Source organism: Phragmites australis, chromosome 14 (assembly GCF_958298935.1).
Source record: "Phragmites australis chromosome 14, lpPhrAust1.1, whole genome shotgun sequence".
Lineage (NCBI taxonomy): Eukaryota > Viridiplantae > Streptophyta > Magnoliopsida > Poales > Poaceae > Phragmites > Phragmites australis.
The window spans coordinates 574,205-592,217 of NC_084934.1; the positions used below are offsets into that span (position 1 = coordinate 574,205).

An 18,013-nucleotide genomic window follows, 5' to 3' on the forward strand; every position below is an offset into this window, starting at 1 on the left:
TGTGACCCCAGCAATACCAATACTTTGTCGTTTTAAGGTGGTGATCTTCGTTAGGATTTGTGTCTTGTTATTGATTTCATCATCATCGTATAGTATTTCAGGGAGATGAGATTTATGCCGGTTCATATGGAGAGTGGACTGTGAATCCATATCTATATTTCTATAAAATATATAAGTTATAATAAATCTGATTAATCTTTATTATCTATTCGAATTGATCAAACGGTCATCATATAAAATTAAATCATATTCCTCTTTCTAAAACTACATTTAATCTCTTATTATTTACCTTCCTTATCTAGATGTTAAATATTTACCTTTTATATATTTTAAAAATACATTCAATATCCTTCGTATTGAATTTCGTAAATACAAATATCTCTTTAGTATGCTATTTTTTATTTTTTTTCCAACTAATTCTACGTGTTTTACACACGTATACAGTTGCTAGTGAATCATGAATGTGATGCGATCCGGCAATATATACTTCGCTTTGCCTTGCTTTCTTTAGTTATGTGCCACAAACACTATTCATGTATAGCTCTAGATCCGGAGAATGTACAAGGTTGGAAATTTGCATGTCTATAGTCTATAGTGCCGAGGATTAAAAGAGAGGTCGAATCCTTCTCCTCGTCCTATCCAAACCCAGAGGAAACCAAGAAAGAAAGGCAACAAGGGAGGCGAGGGAGGAACCAGGAAACCCTTGCCTCGGCTTGGCTTGGTCCCTCAACCGAAACCCTCCTCCTCCTTCGGGTAATCGATCTCCTTCCTGCTGAGCCTCGCCCTCGTTTCTCTCTCCGTTTCTCTCTTCTGCAGGTGCCGCCCCACCCGACCCGACCCCGATGAAGACCAAAGCCGCCGGCAACAAGGCCACCGTCGACGAGGTAACCCCGCGTAGCCTCTCTCTATCTCACTCTCTCTCTTGAAATCTCTACTCACTTGGCAGTTATGTTCTTAAAAGATAAAACATTTTTTTTGGGGGGGAGATTAGGTTCTTGAAAATCTCCTAATTTAGGATGGCGATTGTTTCTTGGTCTCAAATTAGGATGCAGATTCTTCGACCCTGATGTGTGTATTTCGAAAACCCTACTGATGATTCAACTTTCTTGTTAGGATGAGGCAAAGCCCAAGAAGATCCGGTCATCGCATGGTAAGCGCCGCCGTGGCCGCCACAGCCGCAGCCGCTCCTCATCCGGTTCTGAATCTCCACCCCGCAAACGCTCCAAGAAGCACAGCAGGAGGATTCCTGGCAAGATGAGCAAAAGGAGCAAGGTTGGCAGCAGCAGCCTTCGTCGTCATCGTCGCCGCCGCCGTAGTCTTAGCCCTGACAGTAGCCTCAGTAGCAGCAGCCCTTCCTCGGTGTCCAGGAGCTACTCCCGCCGCGGCAGCGAAACGTGCCACAGTAGCAGCAGTGCCTCTGACAGGTCGGTGAGCCCGCCCAGGAGCCGGTCCAGAGATGTTAGGAAGAGAAAGGGGAGGGGTAGGGACAGAGACAGAGAGAAGGATCGGAAGAGGAGGAAGGTGCGGAGGTCGAGGAGCTACACGAGCAGTGCAGCGAGTAGTGGCAGGAGCAGGAGTAGGAGCAAGAGTAAGAGCAGGAAGCAGATGGTTGATGGGGCGAGGGATGATGCTACTAGAGACAAGCTTCGACAAGACTACAACAATCAGCGAACTTCCCAGGCTGAGGAGAACATGATTGAGGATGTTGATGGGGATGATAAAGCAGTTGCTATTGCCGAAAAGAGGGACGGTCATATTGACCGATACGAGAAGAACGTGAGCTTGGAGAAGATGGAGAAGAGCCCACCTTCCAAGGATGCCAATGAAATCGAAGATATCTTACCTGCTGGTAGGGGAAGCCCAGTGGCTGAGGATCTTGAGCTGATTCTCAGGCAGAAAGCTCTTGAGAACTTCCGAAAGTTCAGGCAAGCAGCGATCATGGCTGAAAAAAGAGATGACAATGCTGCAGGGAAGGAAGCATTGGCAGATAGGCCCCAGAATACTGGCACGAAAATTGCTGAAGCAAGGTCTGCTGCTGTTACCCCTTTTCAGAGGCAGGGAAGCAGTCTTGGAGTGGGACATTCTGCTGGATCACCTAGATCAGAGGATTGTGGGAATGGTACAAGTCATTCTTGGAAGCATGAAAGCAATGCTGGCATGAGTTGTGGGGCTGGATCACCTGGAATACTTGAGGCTGGTGATACTGGTGGCCCAACTCAACAGAAGGGAAGCATGTTAGAGGCAACTCATTCAACTTCTCAGCTTATTTCACCACAATATAGTAGGAATAGTCATAGTGTAATGCGAAGGTTGGTGAGCATTCCAGGGAGTTCTGGTAGTGTAAGGCAAAGGTTAGGAAGCAGTGCAGGGGTGAGTCATGTGAGTGGAACTCCCAGTGTTAGATCAGTTGTGAGCATACCCGCTAGGGAAGGGCTTGATGGTAGTACATATACCACTCCTAGGCCCGGTGAGAATTCCGCCCCTGTTGAAGGCAGTAGCGAAGTTGGGCACCCTCTGATTGACATTAACAAAGCTGAAGGAACTAATGGAGATGAAAGAAAGACAAGTGAAGCTTCAGCTACTAACGATTCTATTGTGTCACCTGCTGAGGACAAGATCCAGGCTAGAATTGATGATAAAGACGGTTCTCAGTTTCAGAAGAAGACTTTCTCTAGAATGCATGAGGGAGAGATGGTGGAGGTGAGAGATAGACCTTTACTTTTGTTTCAAGTGCTTGAATTATCATGCTTCAATTATATCCATTGAATCTAATTATTGACTTCCTTATATTTTCTAGGTCAGCTACAAAGTCTACATACCAAAGAAAACCCCGGCCCTTGCAAGGAGGAAATTGCAGCGCTGAAAATGTCAAGATTATCATCTACTTCTCATTAGTTTTACTGTCCTCGCTTTAGTTTTTAGCTGGATATACCTATTTTCTTCTAGCACAAGTCCCCAGTACGTCATCTGGGTATCTTTTCCCACCCACATTGAACTCGCCCCGCATTGCAGTTTTGCTGCCCGACAGAAGCCTTGATACTTGTTAGAACATGATATATTTGTTGTTCAACCGAATTACTCTGCCAAGTCAACATTTTGAGCAGTTAGCCAGTTTCTACAGGAAAGCTACTACTTTCCTTGGATTGTATCCTTGTAAGCAGCACAGTTGCCATTGAATCCTGGTATACACCTAGTCTGTCGTCTGCTTCTGTCGTCGTTGCTGCATAGTGTTTCCTATACAGTGGGCTGTTGCAAGGAGGTGTTGGACAAGTATTGCAAACATTGGCATGTGCCTTTTGTACTTGAACATTGAAATGATGGCTGATCTTGGAACGACAGCTCTGTACTTTGGAATGGTGGTATTGAATGTGTTAAAATTATTCCTTTTTTTTGTTTTTTGTTTTGCTGTGCAACAGAGCTGTTTGTTTCTATCCAAAAAATAGATGAGCGTCTGATGGCTTTTGTTTCCTTTACCTGGTTGGTTACCTCTCCTGCAAAACAAGTTGTACTAGGAGGAGAATGTCTCATAATTGGCGTTTTGCATTTGGATGGGTCTGTTTTGAACCAAAATTTGCATCAGTCTGTTGTGAACAAATCCTTGTTTGCTCCAGTTGATTTTTCCAGCAAACATAGAAAAAAACCAGTCGAGATAAATCTTGCATTTTACCACCTCCGTTTTCTTTACTTGCTATTAATGATTTGCGTTTACTGCAGTAATTTTGACCTTACATTTTTTTCGAAAAATTTATATGTATGTAAAACTTTTATATCATTAGATTTATCGTGAAATATACTTTATTAGTATCGTATATTTTTAAGTATTTGTAAAAGGCCTTCTTGGTGAATGTGCTACAGTAAATTATTGGTAATAAGTAAGGCCGTGTTTGGTACGGGGATTATTGTTCAGATTCTCAATAATCCTGGGTCCATCTGAACTGACTACCGTGTTTGGCTAAACTAACTAGTAATCATAAGGAGGAAAATGAGATTACAGATGTAACAAGATTCCGCTGATTCACGGGATTACGATTACCATAAAAACACATTGCTTTCCTCGAATACATGTGCTGCGAAATCTCCTCACGACGTTCTTTGCTCCAAAACTAGGCGCGCGTGAGTCCCCTCCACTGAATTTTTTTTCCCCGCTTTCATCTATTCTCCTCCTATATATAGGTCTCCGATGAATCCTAGCATATGGATCTGAGTCGCCTAATCTCCGCACAATAACTGGACAAAGATTGCTCCTTTTCATCCATCCCAAGTGAGTTCATCTTCCATGTTTACATCTGTTAGACATGTGCATGTGCGTTGGTTCGAAAGCTTCCATGATTACATTAGTCACATCAATTTGATATATATGTACCTGTGCGTTGATTGAAAGCTTCGACGTTGTTGAAATTGCATGCATGTTTTCCTCATTCCTTGCTATCAATTATCTGCGCATTTGCATGATTAAACTGCATGCAGGTTTTCCTTTATTCCAAGTTTGCCTTTCAATTTTACATGTATATCTGATTTGCACTTATATTCTATAATTCGAAATTTGTAGATGGACAGTGTGGAGAATCCCAACTTACCATTGGTGATATCTATTTTAGTTTCATACATGGAAATGATGAGAAACTTAATTGCCTTTATCTTTTATTTGGTCAATCTAAACAAAAAAAAAAGAAAAATGAGTGGGGAGGTGAACATGCACTGGATAGGCACCTGACTCGACAAGTATATTTGCACAAGATCATCTACAATAGTGATTTGGCAAGCATTGAGAATATCCGCATGAATCGTAGATCTTTTGCATTACTTTGTAATTTATTGTCTACCACAGGTAAACTAGAAGGCACCAAAAATACATCACTGGAGGAGATGGTAACAAGCTTTTTGCATATTGTAGCCCACAATATTAAAAATAGAGTGATAAAGAGACAACTTGCAAGATCTGGGGAGACAATTAGTAGAAATTTTAGCAGAGTCTTGAATGCAATTTTACGGTGTCACCAAGTTTTGCTGAAGAAATCAGAACCAGTTCTGGCAAACTCATTTGACACAAAATGGAAATGGTTTGAGGTATACTAAACAAAACCACACTATTCCAAGTAATAATTCTAAACTTTTTCTCGTGTGCCTAATTATGAACTAACACCTATATATAACAGAAATGTCTCGGTGCTCTTGATGGGACATACATAGATATTTATGTACATGATATTGATAAAGCTAGATATAGAACAAGGAAAGGCAACGTGGCTACAAATATGCTAGGAGTCTGTTCACAAGACGGCCAATTCATTTATATCCTTCCAGGATGGGAGGTGATGAGATTGTTGGTCTGATCTTTCGATAGGTAGCGATAAGTCGGTAGATGGAGAACTCGACGTTGATGATCCAAAGACTTCGATCCGAACAGATCGTCTCCCTTGCAATCACTACACCACAGCTCCGTTGGTTATCAACCGTGTCACGCGGTTGATCTCGTAAAGAAGGCTCAATCCCTGCAAGCGTACCGAGAACACAAGCAAGAACGTAGAAGATGCAATTTGAAATATTGCGAATAGAATTCAAGCACTCGAAGTCGGGGTTCCACAAACACTTGCGGCGGCCTAGTCGGTCCGGAACAAGAGCGAAAATCTCACAATCTGTGTGTAGATCAATATCTAAGCAAAACCCAACCCTAATTGGGGCGGCGGCTACTATATATAAGAGACTAGGGTCGGCCAAGGACCCTTGGACGCGTCGCTAATGGACTCCAACACGTTACATGGCCCAACGGGCCAAAAGATGGTGACGCAGCACCTTGATAGATTCTGGACGTCCACTTGTTTCGATGATTCCTGTTGACTCAGAAAGAATTTGGACATGGGACTAGTCCTGTTGGAAATCCTATCTCCTTAGCTTTCCAACCATGTGTAGAACGTCGAAAACGGAGTCCGTATGCGTCCTGGGCGACAATTTTAGTGCAGTCTGGTCCTAGACTCCAAAACGGACTCGAACTTGATTGGACCTCCACCTTGGCTTGGGCGCCCTTACTGGTCTTCTCCTGTGTTCCTAAGTAACAATACATCACAATTATTCAGTAGCATCCCATCCTTATCAAAATATAAAGGAACACTAAGGAACGAGCTCACCTCATGATTTAATTGACGTGTACGAGCTCGTGTCAACGGACCTATTGTTGGAGGAATACTCGGTGTGTGTGTGTGTGTATCCGAAAGAGTGATGTCCTCATCAGGAGGGTTCTGCAACAGATTCTAGAGTATTACGTGATGCTATATCTAGAAGAAATGGGTTGCGGATACCTCGAGGTATGGAGTAACAATAATAAAACTAACGAACTTGTCTTCTGTTAAGAAAAATGACATTTTCATGTCAAAACTTAGTCACAATATTTTCTGTTTTTTCTTGAAAACTTTTAGGATACTACTATCTATGTGATGCTGGATATCCAAATGGAGAGGGCCTTCTTACACCTTATAGATGCCAACGTTATCATCTTAGTGAGTGGCGATCTGGATGACACCCTGATACACCGCAGGAGGTCTTTAATTACAAGCACTCATCTACACGTAATGTTATCGAGAGATGTTTCGGAATTTTGAAAGGAAGATGAGGGATTTTTAGAGGGAACTCGTACTATCCTGTAAAGGTTCAATGTAGGATTATCTCTGCATGTGCTCTTCTTCACAATCATATAAGAAGAGAGATGCCTTTTGATCCTTTTGAGCAAATAGGAGTTCAGACCACTTCAGGGCAAAATAGTTTAGATGGTGAAGGCATCTCACATATTGAAAGTACCACTGAGTGGACAAACTGGAGAGATAATTTGGCACAACATATGTTTGCTTAATATTCACAAATGAATTAGTGTACCCTTTATTTGTTCCCAACTGTACTCTATTCTCTGTTTTTTTAATACAATATTTTTTAACTATTTGGTCATAATGTAAATTAGTGATCTATTTTTTTTTTATTGCGTGAATGACTACATATCATAGATGGATGATGCCTCAACTGAACGTGGTAATGGAGTAGCCAAGAACCCAAAACACCAATGGAGTGCACAAGAAGATGAACATTTAGTGCACTGCTTGCTACGGATGATCCATGAAGGTAGTTGGAAGGCTGAAAATGGCTTTCGTACTGGATACCTTACTCAGTTAGAAAAGTGGATGCATGAAAGAATTCCAAACTGTGAGCTCAAAGCAAATCCACATATTGAATCAAGATTGAAGACATGGAAGCGGCAATTTCATGCAATCAGTGAGATGCTTGGACTCAAAGCTAGTGGCTTTGGTTGGAATGACAAAGATAAATGCATTGTGTGCGAGAAAGAAATATGTGACAACTAGGTGAATGTACGGTACATATGTACTACTAATTCATTCATATTTTCTATAGAATATGCTATGTTTCTAATATATTATTTTTCAATGTAAGTGTAGGGCCATCCCGCTGCAAAAGGCTTGCGAAACAAACCGTTCCCATTTTTAGAACAACTATCAGTTGTTTTTGGAAAAGATTGTGCTACCGGGGAAGACTCAGAAGCTCCTGCGGATGCAACTGAAAGGATCAATGAAGAGGAGACAAATGGAAATAATGTTGGTGCTGAAAATACAAACACAGTGGTAAATGAACATACCAGTCCTAGAAACACTCCAAGTGAGAGCGAAAACAATACACCAACTGTTGGACAATCACAACCAAGAAACGAGGAAACAGATACTGGTCGAGGGTCCAAGAGAAGAAGAACTGGAGCAAATGAAGAGCCTGTGGACTCTGCCACTGCTTGCCTGTTGTCTATGCAGGGAATGTTTGCTAATGCTAATGATAATGTTGCCAAGTTGGCTAACTGCTTTCAGTTCATGCAAGAGGATGCTGCAAGAAAGCACAAAATCTTTGAAGAATTGTTGAAACTGCAAGCTATTCCAGATGAGGATCGTATGAGGGCTGGTGCTATTATTTGCGCATCGACCAACAAGACAAATTATTTCTTTTCTCTTTCAGAGGAGTACAAATTAAGCTACGTTCAGATGGTTCTTGATGGTCGCATAAATTGATTTTAGTTAAGTGAATTTCTTAGTTTATCATAAACTAGAATAAGTAACTGGTTTTTCTGTAAAATTTTGGGACAATGTCTGCCCAAGTTCTATTAGGTTTGAAGCTATTGAGATTGTATGGTTTTTTTAAATAAATTGTTTTTCTGCTCAAACGTATAACTTATTCTTTTGATGTTTAATTTCTGAAAAATGTTTTGATCACTATGCAAAGCATGTCCCTGGCTCCCTGCGTTCGACATTTTCAGTGGGTTGGCCGCGAACTTGTTTGACGTGTTTGACACCGGCCGTCGGACTTACATGTTGGACGGCGACGAGGGATGGTTGCCAAAACTCGGCATGCTTCGCGCCGGCGGAGTCCTCGCCGAACTCGACGTGCTTTCCGCTGGCGGAGTCCTCGCCGAACTCGACGTGCTTCCAGCCGAAGAAGTTCTCGTCGCACTTGTCCTCCGCATATGACTCATGCTGGCATGGTGACAATAGTTTCTGCTTAGTTGTTGCAGTCAATCATATACGAGTGTGGTTAATTAGATTCCAGTGCATGCAACCCAAACGTCATAATCATCTATTCTCAGTAATTCGCTCGTAAAAACAAACTAAACCAAATTAGTTAATGTTATATTAATGACTATCTCGTTTCTAAGAATAAGACTCCTGGGATTATTACGATTCCAACTAATCTAAATTTCCACCTACCAAACGCAGCCTAAACGGAAACGAGGTAGTACCAACGAAAATCTACTGGTAAATCAAAACGGGTCCGACTCTCTTCCCGGGTCGGGCCTACATAGACCTAGGTGTCCTCTCCCTTCCCTTCCCGGTCACCGCCGCCGCCCCTGAAGCCTCGGTTCCAACAGCCGCGCCGGCGACATGACTCCTCCTCCGCCCAAAGGTTCGTGCTTTTCGTCTTCTCCTTATCCTTCTAGGGAGGAAGAGGAAGACCCCTACCTCCTTTGCCATCTGACGTCGCGACGATGAATGGTTGGTTGGTTGCAGAGCTGCCGGGGTTCTACTACGACCCGGAGAAGAACCGCTACTTCCCCATCAGGGGCCCCATCCCCGGTGCCGCCACCCGCCGCCCTCCCCCTCCCCCTCCCCCAACTCCACCGCCCGCACAAGGATGCAGCAGGAAGAGGGCGAGGCGGCCGGAGCTGCTCCTCGCCAGGGAGATGTACGGCGGCGGGGTGATCATCTCCAACAAGACGACCAGGTCCACATTCAAGCAGCAGTGCCAGTACGCGCAGGCGTCCCAGCCGATGGTAATAGCCGGAGCGAGCTTCTATTTCCTGTAGCTTAGTCTCTTTGAGTTTTGATCATCATGCTGTTTGCCAGGTCTGGAAGTTCCAAGGCACGACCTTTGTGCCTGACAAGGCGCTGGAACAATTGCACGCCATGGTTCAGACACCGGAAGGAATGAAGGAGTCCAGGATACTAGTGACCGGCAGCATGAATGGTTCAATTCGGTAAGGTTCTTCATCAGTCGAAATTTGTTCCTTCTTTTTTGCTTTCAAGTACTGAGTAATTAGGACATTACCGTGTATTGCTAGAAATTATAGTATTTGCTTTGCCGAGGCTATCTTGGTATCATATCACAACCGCATTATCTGCTTGCACTGTTGCACATTGTCTTTCATCTTGGATCATTATTTGCTCTGAGAGAACACACACTGGTTATTATTTATCTTTCAAGTCTCACAATTCGTCAATCTATTTTATCCGTTGATGCTCTATAGTTCTCTGTAAGAACATGAGTCATGGCCATACTGGTGTTTAACATCACGGCATATTTTTCTATAATCGTCTGGCAGATTATATGGATTAGGGAGTTCCCTGAATAACTTTGGGAACGAGATAGAATATTTGCCCCAACCTGCTTGGACTCCCTTGGAAAAGCAGAAGGCAGGAATAAATTCGGCACTTCCGAGCATCTGGTCATCGGAAGAAGCCTTCTCAAACTTCTCATCCAGTATAACCTGTGTGAAAAAGTTTGGATGCCACTTCCCTGATGCAGCCAACACCAATTCATCAGTTCAGCGAGCATTGTATCCTAAATTCGTTGTTTCTTCTATTATTTATATTATTGCTGTTGCCATAATTGCAAATATTTAGAAGTATGCTTTTTAGTTTCTTTGTTATTATCTGGAAATATGTTATGAGCTTGGGTCACTTGACATTGTGAAACATGGTGGCTACTCTTGGATCTGGAGAATCTGGTGGCTCTGTATATATTATGGATTTTTCTGATGCAATTGACTCGTCAATGGGATCATGGAATGCCTATAGAAGAAATATGCAAGTTGCTTCACTTGATCGTACAGTGTGGACAGTTGATTGTAATTCTGATGGTACACTGGCAGCTTTTGGTGAGTTGATTGAGTTGGGGCTTAATTGTATGCTGCAGCTGAAATTTCCCTAGTACATGGATGCACATTTTTTATTTGTATCTTGTTTCCGTTCCACCTTTGTGTTACATAACACTATCATGTTGGATGCATTGAGAAATCTGACAATTTTCTGCTGAATTAACATTCTTGGAATTCGTAAGGATTTAAACCTGGCACCTGAGCATAGAATCTATATAGAAAGACCGGCTTGTGTTGATACTTGACCCTATATACTTTTGTTCCGCCATAACCCTGTTAAGATTGGGGTCTGTAATGGCGTTTGTGCAATTTTAAAGTTCGGTTGTTGCTTTAGTTGGAGGAATTATGTTAGTTGTCATCCCAAGTTCTACTCATTCTTACAGTTTTTGCAGCATGCAAAGAGTCCGCTTCTGTTACTGGCATAGCTTGGGATTCACTTTCACTTGTTCGTCTTATTTCTAGGTATGGACCATGGTGCCGGTTTGCTCGATTTGGAAACAACGGCATTATCATGGTTATGTCGCTCTAAAAGTGACATTCTTTCCCTGATATTTGTGCACTCGGTAATAATTTAAATGTATATATAATATTCCTCCCAATGTAACATATTCAGTTATCATTTTGTGGCTTGTGTCGTCATGAGAGGTATTGAAAACTTTTGCCAATTCTCTGGTCTGTGGTTTGCTTACCAAGACATTTGTTTCCTCACTTTCCATTTAGCTTAATTCAATGTGTCTGCTGCATGATTACATGCTTCCTGAAAATCCTGTTAAAAAAAGAAATATGCTACCAATTTGTTTTATGTGCTAAACTGAATAAATACCTTTCTAATGGCATCATATGTTATAATATGCAGGTATAAGTTTTTATGGGTTTTGTACTTGCTTGTTAAACCTGTATGCATGTTATGGTTACTTCAGTATTCACTATTACATGCCATTCCTGTCTCTGCTATCCCCACTGAACTTTCTCACTCTTTTAAGGGAAATGTGGTGCTATGTGGTCTACGGAATGGAAGTATAACCCCTGTTGATGTACGGCAAAAGCACCATCATCATCCTACTGGACTAGCTTCACCTACCACTGCTAGGAGGACAGTTCCCATGCTGTCCACAAGGCGTGATGGAAGATGGAGAAACCAGGTGTGCAATTCGAGTAAAGAACATGCATTTTTACCATACATATTCACAGCGTGGAATTAATTGATTCAGTCATTTAAGTGGTTGTCTGGGACACACGACAGGAGAAGCAATTTTTGTAACAATACACAGAACAAGATTTTTTTAGAGCACTGTGTTCACATGACATTGTAAAAGGTCAAAAAGATGGGCAAAGTTTAGCAAATTTCTAGCTTCACAACTGCAACCTGTGTTTAGTTTAGCCATTTATGAATCTCCATCTCTTAGACTGGTCAAGATAGGTTCCTCCCAATTGACACAAGACTGGAATAAAATGGTATGTTGGAAAAATAATAATTTTAAATGCGTGATTTGCTAGTATAGGTCATCAAGAATGTAATGCAATTGTTGTATCTTGGAAAATATCATGCAGGCTGAGAAGGCAAAATGTTCAAGAGTTATTTCTATGTCCTCGGCAGTTTGCAGGTAGCACTAATGTTCTTTCCTTGGTGTTACTCTTTATTGAACATTGCCTAAGTTCCCTATTGCTGAAATTGACATTGTTACACAGCTTGGTTGCTCTCTCATCAGATGAGAACTACTTCTTAGGAAGCTCCATGGATGGATCTGTAAGTTATACTCGTCCATTTTTTGATGTTATGAGCAAGTGTACATGAAAATGTGCTCAGAATCTCCCAGGATCGATTTCTTTCAAAACTGGAATTGTTTGCTTACACCTCAATGTGGTAACAAGATGTTAGCTAGAGTTGTGGTTGGCCCTTTCCTCCTTAGCTGTTGTAATGTGCCAGAATTGAAATTTCACCCTGTACACATCTTGCATAGAAATAATTTTTACAACAGATGTTTCATTCATCTTTATTTCATTGTCTGCATATTGAAGTGACACTACATTATATGCACAACAAATTGGACATGAATACATTTTTCAAATTTTTGGAGGGCAAACAACTCCCGTCATTGTGAACTAGTTATGAGTTCTGTCTCATCTGAAATTATTGCCTATGAAGTGAAAGCCTATATGTGTTTTTGTACCTGTTTATGATTAAGAAGTTGAGGTTTACATGCAACAACTTAAGAGTTATTTTGTTGTCATACAGATCAAACTCTTTGATCTCCGTCTCATTCAGAATGGAGGTATACAGTCGTATGAGGGGCATGTGAACTCACACACACATTTACCACTTGTTGTTGATCCATCCGAGACCTTACTTATGTCAGGTTTGTTCATTCTTAGCTCTAGACTTCACTGTGTGTACCTACCAATAAGTGTTTTTGTTATTTATTTTTGCCATGTATTGCTAGGAGGGATGCTTTTTTGAGATAACTCGTTGAAACCTGAAGTAGTTATTAGATTGGTAAATCTTACGCAAAAGTTTGTTTGCATTTCCACTTGATCACCTCAATCCATCCAGTGCTGTAGTGGAAGGGCTCTGGCTTCCTGCATGGCTGCATCAGGAATCCTGATTTTGTGGTCAAATGCTGCATGATTATATCACCAAGGGATGTGGATTAATGCTGAGTTATTAGTAGCCTAGGCTGAATCGTGATTTGTAAAATTATTTGTGTAGCTAGTTCATATCTCAACATATTAATTCATACTTCAAGGGCATCAAATTGTATTTACGGTACATCTTTATTAATTACTAGGTGGGGAGGACTGCACTGTTCGCATCTGGAGCATCAAAACAGGCGAGCTAATATTTGCACACAGCGTGACTGATACTCTCTTCACGGCACTTTGTTGGCCAGAAAGCAGCCGTGGCTCTTTGCTGTTTGATCTGAACCACAGCTGGGGAGCTTGGTTGGGATCACGTGACGGCTTGTTTTATATGCACGGTACTTAGGTGGTTGTGCACTAGTACTGACTTGGAGCCCTGGAGGAAATGGTGGCTGTATTCTCAAAGAAGTATCAGAGGCGATTGAAATCTGTTGTTGCATGAAGGAGTTTGAAGAATTTTTTTCTCGAGCTGCCATGACGGCAGAGTATACTGGTGTTGCTGGTGCTGTTCTCTGAGGAAGATAATTTTTGGAAGTCGACGTTACCTAGGAGATCTGCACTTTATAGTCATCGGCCATATTGTTCCGTTGTTTGTCTTAGTGATAGGTAGGTCAGCTGTCTAGCTAGGAACCAGGTTTTCGTTCAGACAATAGGCCGTAGTGTGCCATATGTTTTGTTAAGATGGTAGTTCAGTGTACCGTAAAAGGGAATGGAATAGTCATGATGTCTCTTGCAAGTCAATACTTTTGTTGGAATCTCATGCCTTGTATATCTATCTGCTCAGGGGAATAAAGCATTGCAGTGCCCTCTGAATTTTGCACAAGCCACGCCACTACTTCCCTGAACTCCTTTTGGTGTTTTACTTCACACAAGTGATGCCACTGTTTCACAGATTGATGCATTTTTCAGAATTTTGCATCTATAGAACTGCTGCAAGATTTATTCAGCTAGCTCCTAGTCGCTACGCCCAAGCAATGCTCAGCTCAAGGGGTTGCTACATCATAGTACTTCACTATCTATAGTTGCAGTTTGATGGCACACCAGACACCAGACTAGTCTGGTTAGTCTCTCGAACTTCTAGCTCAAGGATCAAGTCTACCACAACGCAAGCAAAATTACATGATAAGAAACTAGCATGCTGTTTTCAATTCTTAGCAGACAAAACCGTTCTCGTTATTGATCATGGTCAGGTCTAATTTTTCCCACTTGGTTCGCAGGGTGATGAACAGCAGAACACAGTTCTGGCAGAGGAGGCCACATATCTGACCCATCCACAGCCCCTGGAACAGGCAATGATACAAGCAGACTAGTGAGTAAAACATCGATTTGCAATTCGCGTGAAGCAAGCATGAGATGATGAGTTTTAGGAAGAAAGATCTGCAAATACCTTGGTATGAAACCCAAGCATAAATCCAAACAGGACAGAGAGGGGCAAGCCAACTATGTAGAAGGCCACCAGGTTGGCCCATGCTGCCAAGTGCTGCCATCCACAACCTCTTGCAACCCCTGCAGTTTTGCACACAAGTTACTGCAAAATGGCCTCCACTTGAATAACAAGTTACTACTACATGTCTGTGGTGATTTTCAGAGAGATGCTCTGAACTACTAACCTGACAAGACCCCTTGTGTGGAGTCCAGCACCACAGACCCGATGAGAAATGGCGTCATTGATGCAAACGCGCTTGCCACCTTCTCGCTGTTGCTGAACAGACTCACCCACAGATCATGGCCAAGGCACAAGAGCAGAAGAAATACCACCCCCAGAAGCAGGGAGAGCGCGAGTGACACGGTGAGCGCCTTCTTCGCGTTGGCAATGTTCCCAGCTCCCAGCTCATTCGACACCCTTGTGCTGTTGGAAGAAACATCATGAGCTCATGAGTCATCAGCATTGTCAGCTGACGCCCGAAGGAAGACGGCATGATTGCCGCCATAGCATTACCTGATAACGGCGGCAAACCCATAGGTGATCATGTATGATATCGCTTCAGTGTTTTCGCTGCCAAATACAGAGGCATTGCACTGAGGTTAGAATTACAAAGACATCAAGAACGTGAAATCATATACTCGAAGATGAAAAGAGGGACATATACTTACCACATTGCAATGATGGAAGTACTGAGATGAGATTGCGGCATGAGCCCGGCAAATAGCACCAGTAGCTCGAACGACCAGTACTCAAAGCTGTCATTTTTATATATTCAGAACAAAACAGTAACTCTCATCACCTAGCTTGATTACTCAGTATTAAGCAGCATATACATTGGCAATGCTAGGAGGCATTATTGACTTGGATCATAATTTGTTTTGTGCACTAACCAAATCATCACTGCAGAGGGGATGGCCAGCTTCATGCCAGGCAGGACGTGCCGGAACGCCTCGGTGGTGAAGCCCCCCCAGGTGTCCCTGAACTTCTCCGAGAACCTCACGTAGGCTGCAAGCATGAGGAAGGACAGCCAGAGCGACACCGACGTCGACATGGCTGTGCCGGCGAAGCCAAGCCCGAGGTGGTGCACGAAAGCATGGGTGATCCCGACGTGGAGCACCAGGGGCAGGAGCGAGAACGCCACGAGCGGCATGACCACGGACTGCGTCTGCAGGAACCTGAGCGTGCACTGGATGAAGCCGTAGGCGAACTGCGCCGGGATCATGTAGCGGAGGAAGACGGCGGCCAGCCTCGAGACCTCGGGGTCCTGCCGGAGGAAGACGAGGAACGGCTCCGAGTAGAGCCACAGGAGGGAGACGAGCACGGAGAAGAGCGCAGATGTGACGATGGACGCCTGCAGGTACACGCCCATCATGCGGTACGCCTTGGCGCCATAGCCCTGCCCGCATAGCGTCTCCAGAGACCCGCTCAGTCCAGTCTGCATATGGCAACAAAGTACAGCAGCTGCTTATTGGTATAATTCAGTCCGCATACATGTTTAGCGAACGCAGTTCATCTTGGTAGCTAGATGTAGCAAAATTTACACTGAAACCAAAATTATCTAGTGCTATGAACTGATCTATATTGGTAAGGTCTTGATTAATTAAGATGTGCAGTAAAAGTCTATATATATTACTAAAAATTCAGGCCAGTTTGATTCTCGTAATCTGAATATATCATGTTCGACTAACGCAAAATGTATATTGATCGTTAATTTTTCGGTTAATATATCCTGAGTTTCTTTCTGCCAGTTCTCTTGACCTTTGCTTCTCTTTCTGCCAGTACATGACATGTGTCTACATGGGCAAAATATGCATGACAACCTTAAACACCCAACAAATTTTTCATATTATAATCTTTAAAAAATTATTGTATAGCTGACTATGCACTCTGCAACCACAAAAGAACTTCTACACAACCATGACACAAGCTAGGAGTTGACTCAACTGTGCATACAATTTATCTTATCCTGCCGGGACAATTGATGCTATTGTTAATTCGTAGCTGATGTACCGGGTAACTTGAAATCAAAAGAGCAAAGAATGGCGCAGCTTTCGTCCAATGGAGAAAAGGGGAGTATCTCTATACATTCCTATTCGAACTTTACACTGTTTCCATCTTATCATCTCATATATCTTACACTGCCAAAATGAAAAAAAAATGCAAAAAATTGTATGAATTGCCAGCGATAGGATGCACCATGATTACGAGCTTCTCTTGGAAATCTTGTGCACGTCATACTTTATATGGAGCAATGGAAAAAAATTCATTTTGAAGCGAAATGACACGCTGAACATGTTTTAATTTTGTTCCTCCTTCCATCCATTTAACATTAGCAACCTGGGCAGCTTTAGTCAGGCAAAGACATACGGACTAAAGCGACACTTTTTAGGTTTTTAGGGGCCAAGATAGAAGGGGATTTATATTCTGCCAAGTCTACTTTGAATTTTTGTCTAAAATTTATATTTCCTCTGGTCTAAGACTCTTAAGTCTATTTTGAATTCTTGTCAAAGATGTAAAACAATTGTACCCTTTGAAACATTCTTCATTCCCAGATAAAATTGTTAGAACTCCCATATTTTGCTATCATTGTAAAAGAACCATGGAACTTGAAGGGTAAACTACCAGGTTTTCAGTGGTAGGTAAGCGCTGTTAGTTGTAATCATGCATGATTCAATTTTTATGTTGCTGTTGACCAAAAGAAAAGTTTACTTCTGAGTGATTTTTTAAGACAAAACATGTTTGCAATCCTTTGTCTATTAGAACATTATTTGTCACTATCAGCTAGCTCTTCAATCTTAAAACACACAATAAAATTCCACTAACCCAAGTATAGTAATAATGCAAATTTTCTTTTCGAGATGCGGAACAAGGATAATGAAAGTGTTTCATCGATCGGTAAGAAATCGCAAACGAAAGAGCGGATCGGAGAGGAGGTATGGTGGTCGTACCATGAGCGCGATGCCTGTGACGGTGCCCCAGGAGTTGCCTAGGGTGGCGGCGGCGAGCTCGAGGTCGCCGAGGCGGCCGGCGTACATGACGGAGACGAGCGGGATGGCGTAGTAGGCCATGCTGGTGGCCACCATCGGCGCCGCGAACGCCAGCTGCCCCGCCGCCTCCTCCGCGTCCCACTCCACCAACCACCACCGCCTCTTCTTTCTCGTCGCGGGCAGCTCCTCGTGATCTTTCTTGCCTCCATCTCCATCCCCATGGAGGTGGAGACCGCCGAGCAACGGCGCAGCTGCCTCCTCACCCATTGCTAGCTAGCTAGCTAGACATATACCTTCTCCCTCTCTCTTGCTCTGCGATGAAGTGAAGCGAAGCTAAGCTCGCTTTGGAGGAGGGGTGTGTTTGCTAGCTCTTGAAGCTCGTTTATCGTACCGCAGAGTCGAGCCATGGCATCGATCGGCACACGTTATTATATAGATAGAGTAGAGGCAACAACAACCGAAGCAGCTGCAGCTGCAGCTAGCATGCGTGAGACAGCATGTCTTGTTTACTCTCTTTTTTTGCTTTGTTTTTTGTTTGCTTTCTTGAAT

The 18,013-nt window shown here is 42.8% G+C and overlaps 4 protein-coding genes and 1 long non-coding RNA gene across 5 annotated transcripts; 4 read left to right on the plus strand and 1 right to left on the minus strand.

Annotated features, from left to right (window-relative positions):
- The first annotated feature begins 587 nt into the window (after positions 1–587).
- On the plus strand, positions 588–3,388 carry LOC133890752 (uncharacterized). Its single transcript, XM_062331277.1, has 3 exons — positions 588–884; positions 1,114–2,700; positions 2,798–3,388. Exons 1-3 carry the CDS (start codon positions 843–845, stop codon positions 2,861–2,863), a joined length of 1,695 nt encoding a protein of 564 aa, XP_062187261.1. The 5' UTR covers positions 588–842; the 3' UTR covers positions 2,864–3,388.
- A 1,771-nt stretch (positions 3,389–5,159) lies between these two features.
- Positions 5,160–6,548, plus strand: LOC133891336 (uncharacterized). The gene is made up of 3 exons (XR_009904183.1): positions 5,160–5,312; positions 6,233–6,302; positions 6,414–6,548. It is a non-coding gene; the product is annotated as an uncharacterized LOC133891336 (long non-coding RNA).
- A 444-nt stretch (positions 6,549–6,992) lies between these two features.
- Positions 6,993–8,510, plus strand: LOC133891156 (uncharacterized). The gene is made up of 3 exons (XM_062331878.1): positions 6,993–7,316; positions 7,440–7,935; positions 8,266–8,510. Exons 1-3 carry the CDS (start codon positions 6,993–6,995, stop codon positions 8,508–8,510), a joined length of 1,065 nt encoding a protein of 354 aa, XP_062187862.1.
- Positions 8,511–8,783: 273 nt separating this feature from the next.
- Positions 8,784–13,809, plus strand: LOC133890762 (uncharacterized). The gene is made up of 11 exons (XM_062331288.1): positions 8,784–8,943; positions 9,048–9,310; positions 9,384–9,514; positions 9,860–10,092; positions 10,235–10,414; positions 10,877–10,977; positions 11,398–11,556; positions 11,966–12,018; positions 12,104–12,161; positions 12,651–12,771; positions 13,201–13,809. Exons 1-11 carry the CDS (start codon positions 8,922–8,924, stop codon positions 13,395–13,397), a joined length of 1,518 nt encoding a protein of 505 aa, XP_062187272.1. The 5' UTR covers positions 8,784–8,921; the 3' UTR covers positions 13,398–13,809.
- Positions 13,810–14,152: 343 nt separating this feature from the next.
- On the minus strand, positions 14,153–17,845 carry LOC133890763 (protein DETOXIFICATION 18-like). The gene is made up of 7 exons (XM_062331289.1): positions 17,426–17,845; positions 15,368–15,912; positions 15,146–15,232; positions 14,991–15,047; positions 14,662–14,900; positions 14,439–14,557; positions 14,153–14,331 (listed from the first exon to the last, which is right to left on the minus strand). The coding sequence occupies exons 1-7, from the start codon at positions 17,729–17,731 to the stop codon at positions 14,203–14,205; spliced, it is 1,482 nt and encodes a 493-aa protein (XP_062187273.1). The 5' UTR covers positions 17,732–17,845; the 3' UTR covers positions 14,153–14,202.
- Positions 17,846–18,013: the final 168 nt, after the last annotated feature.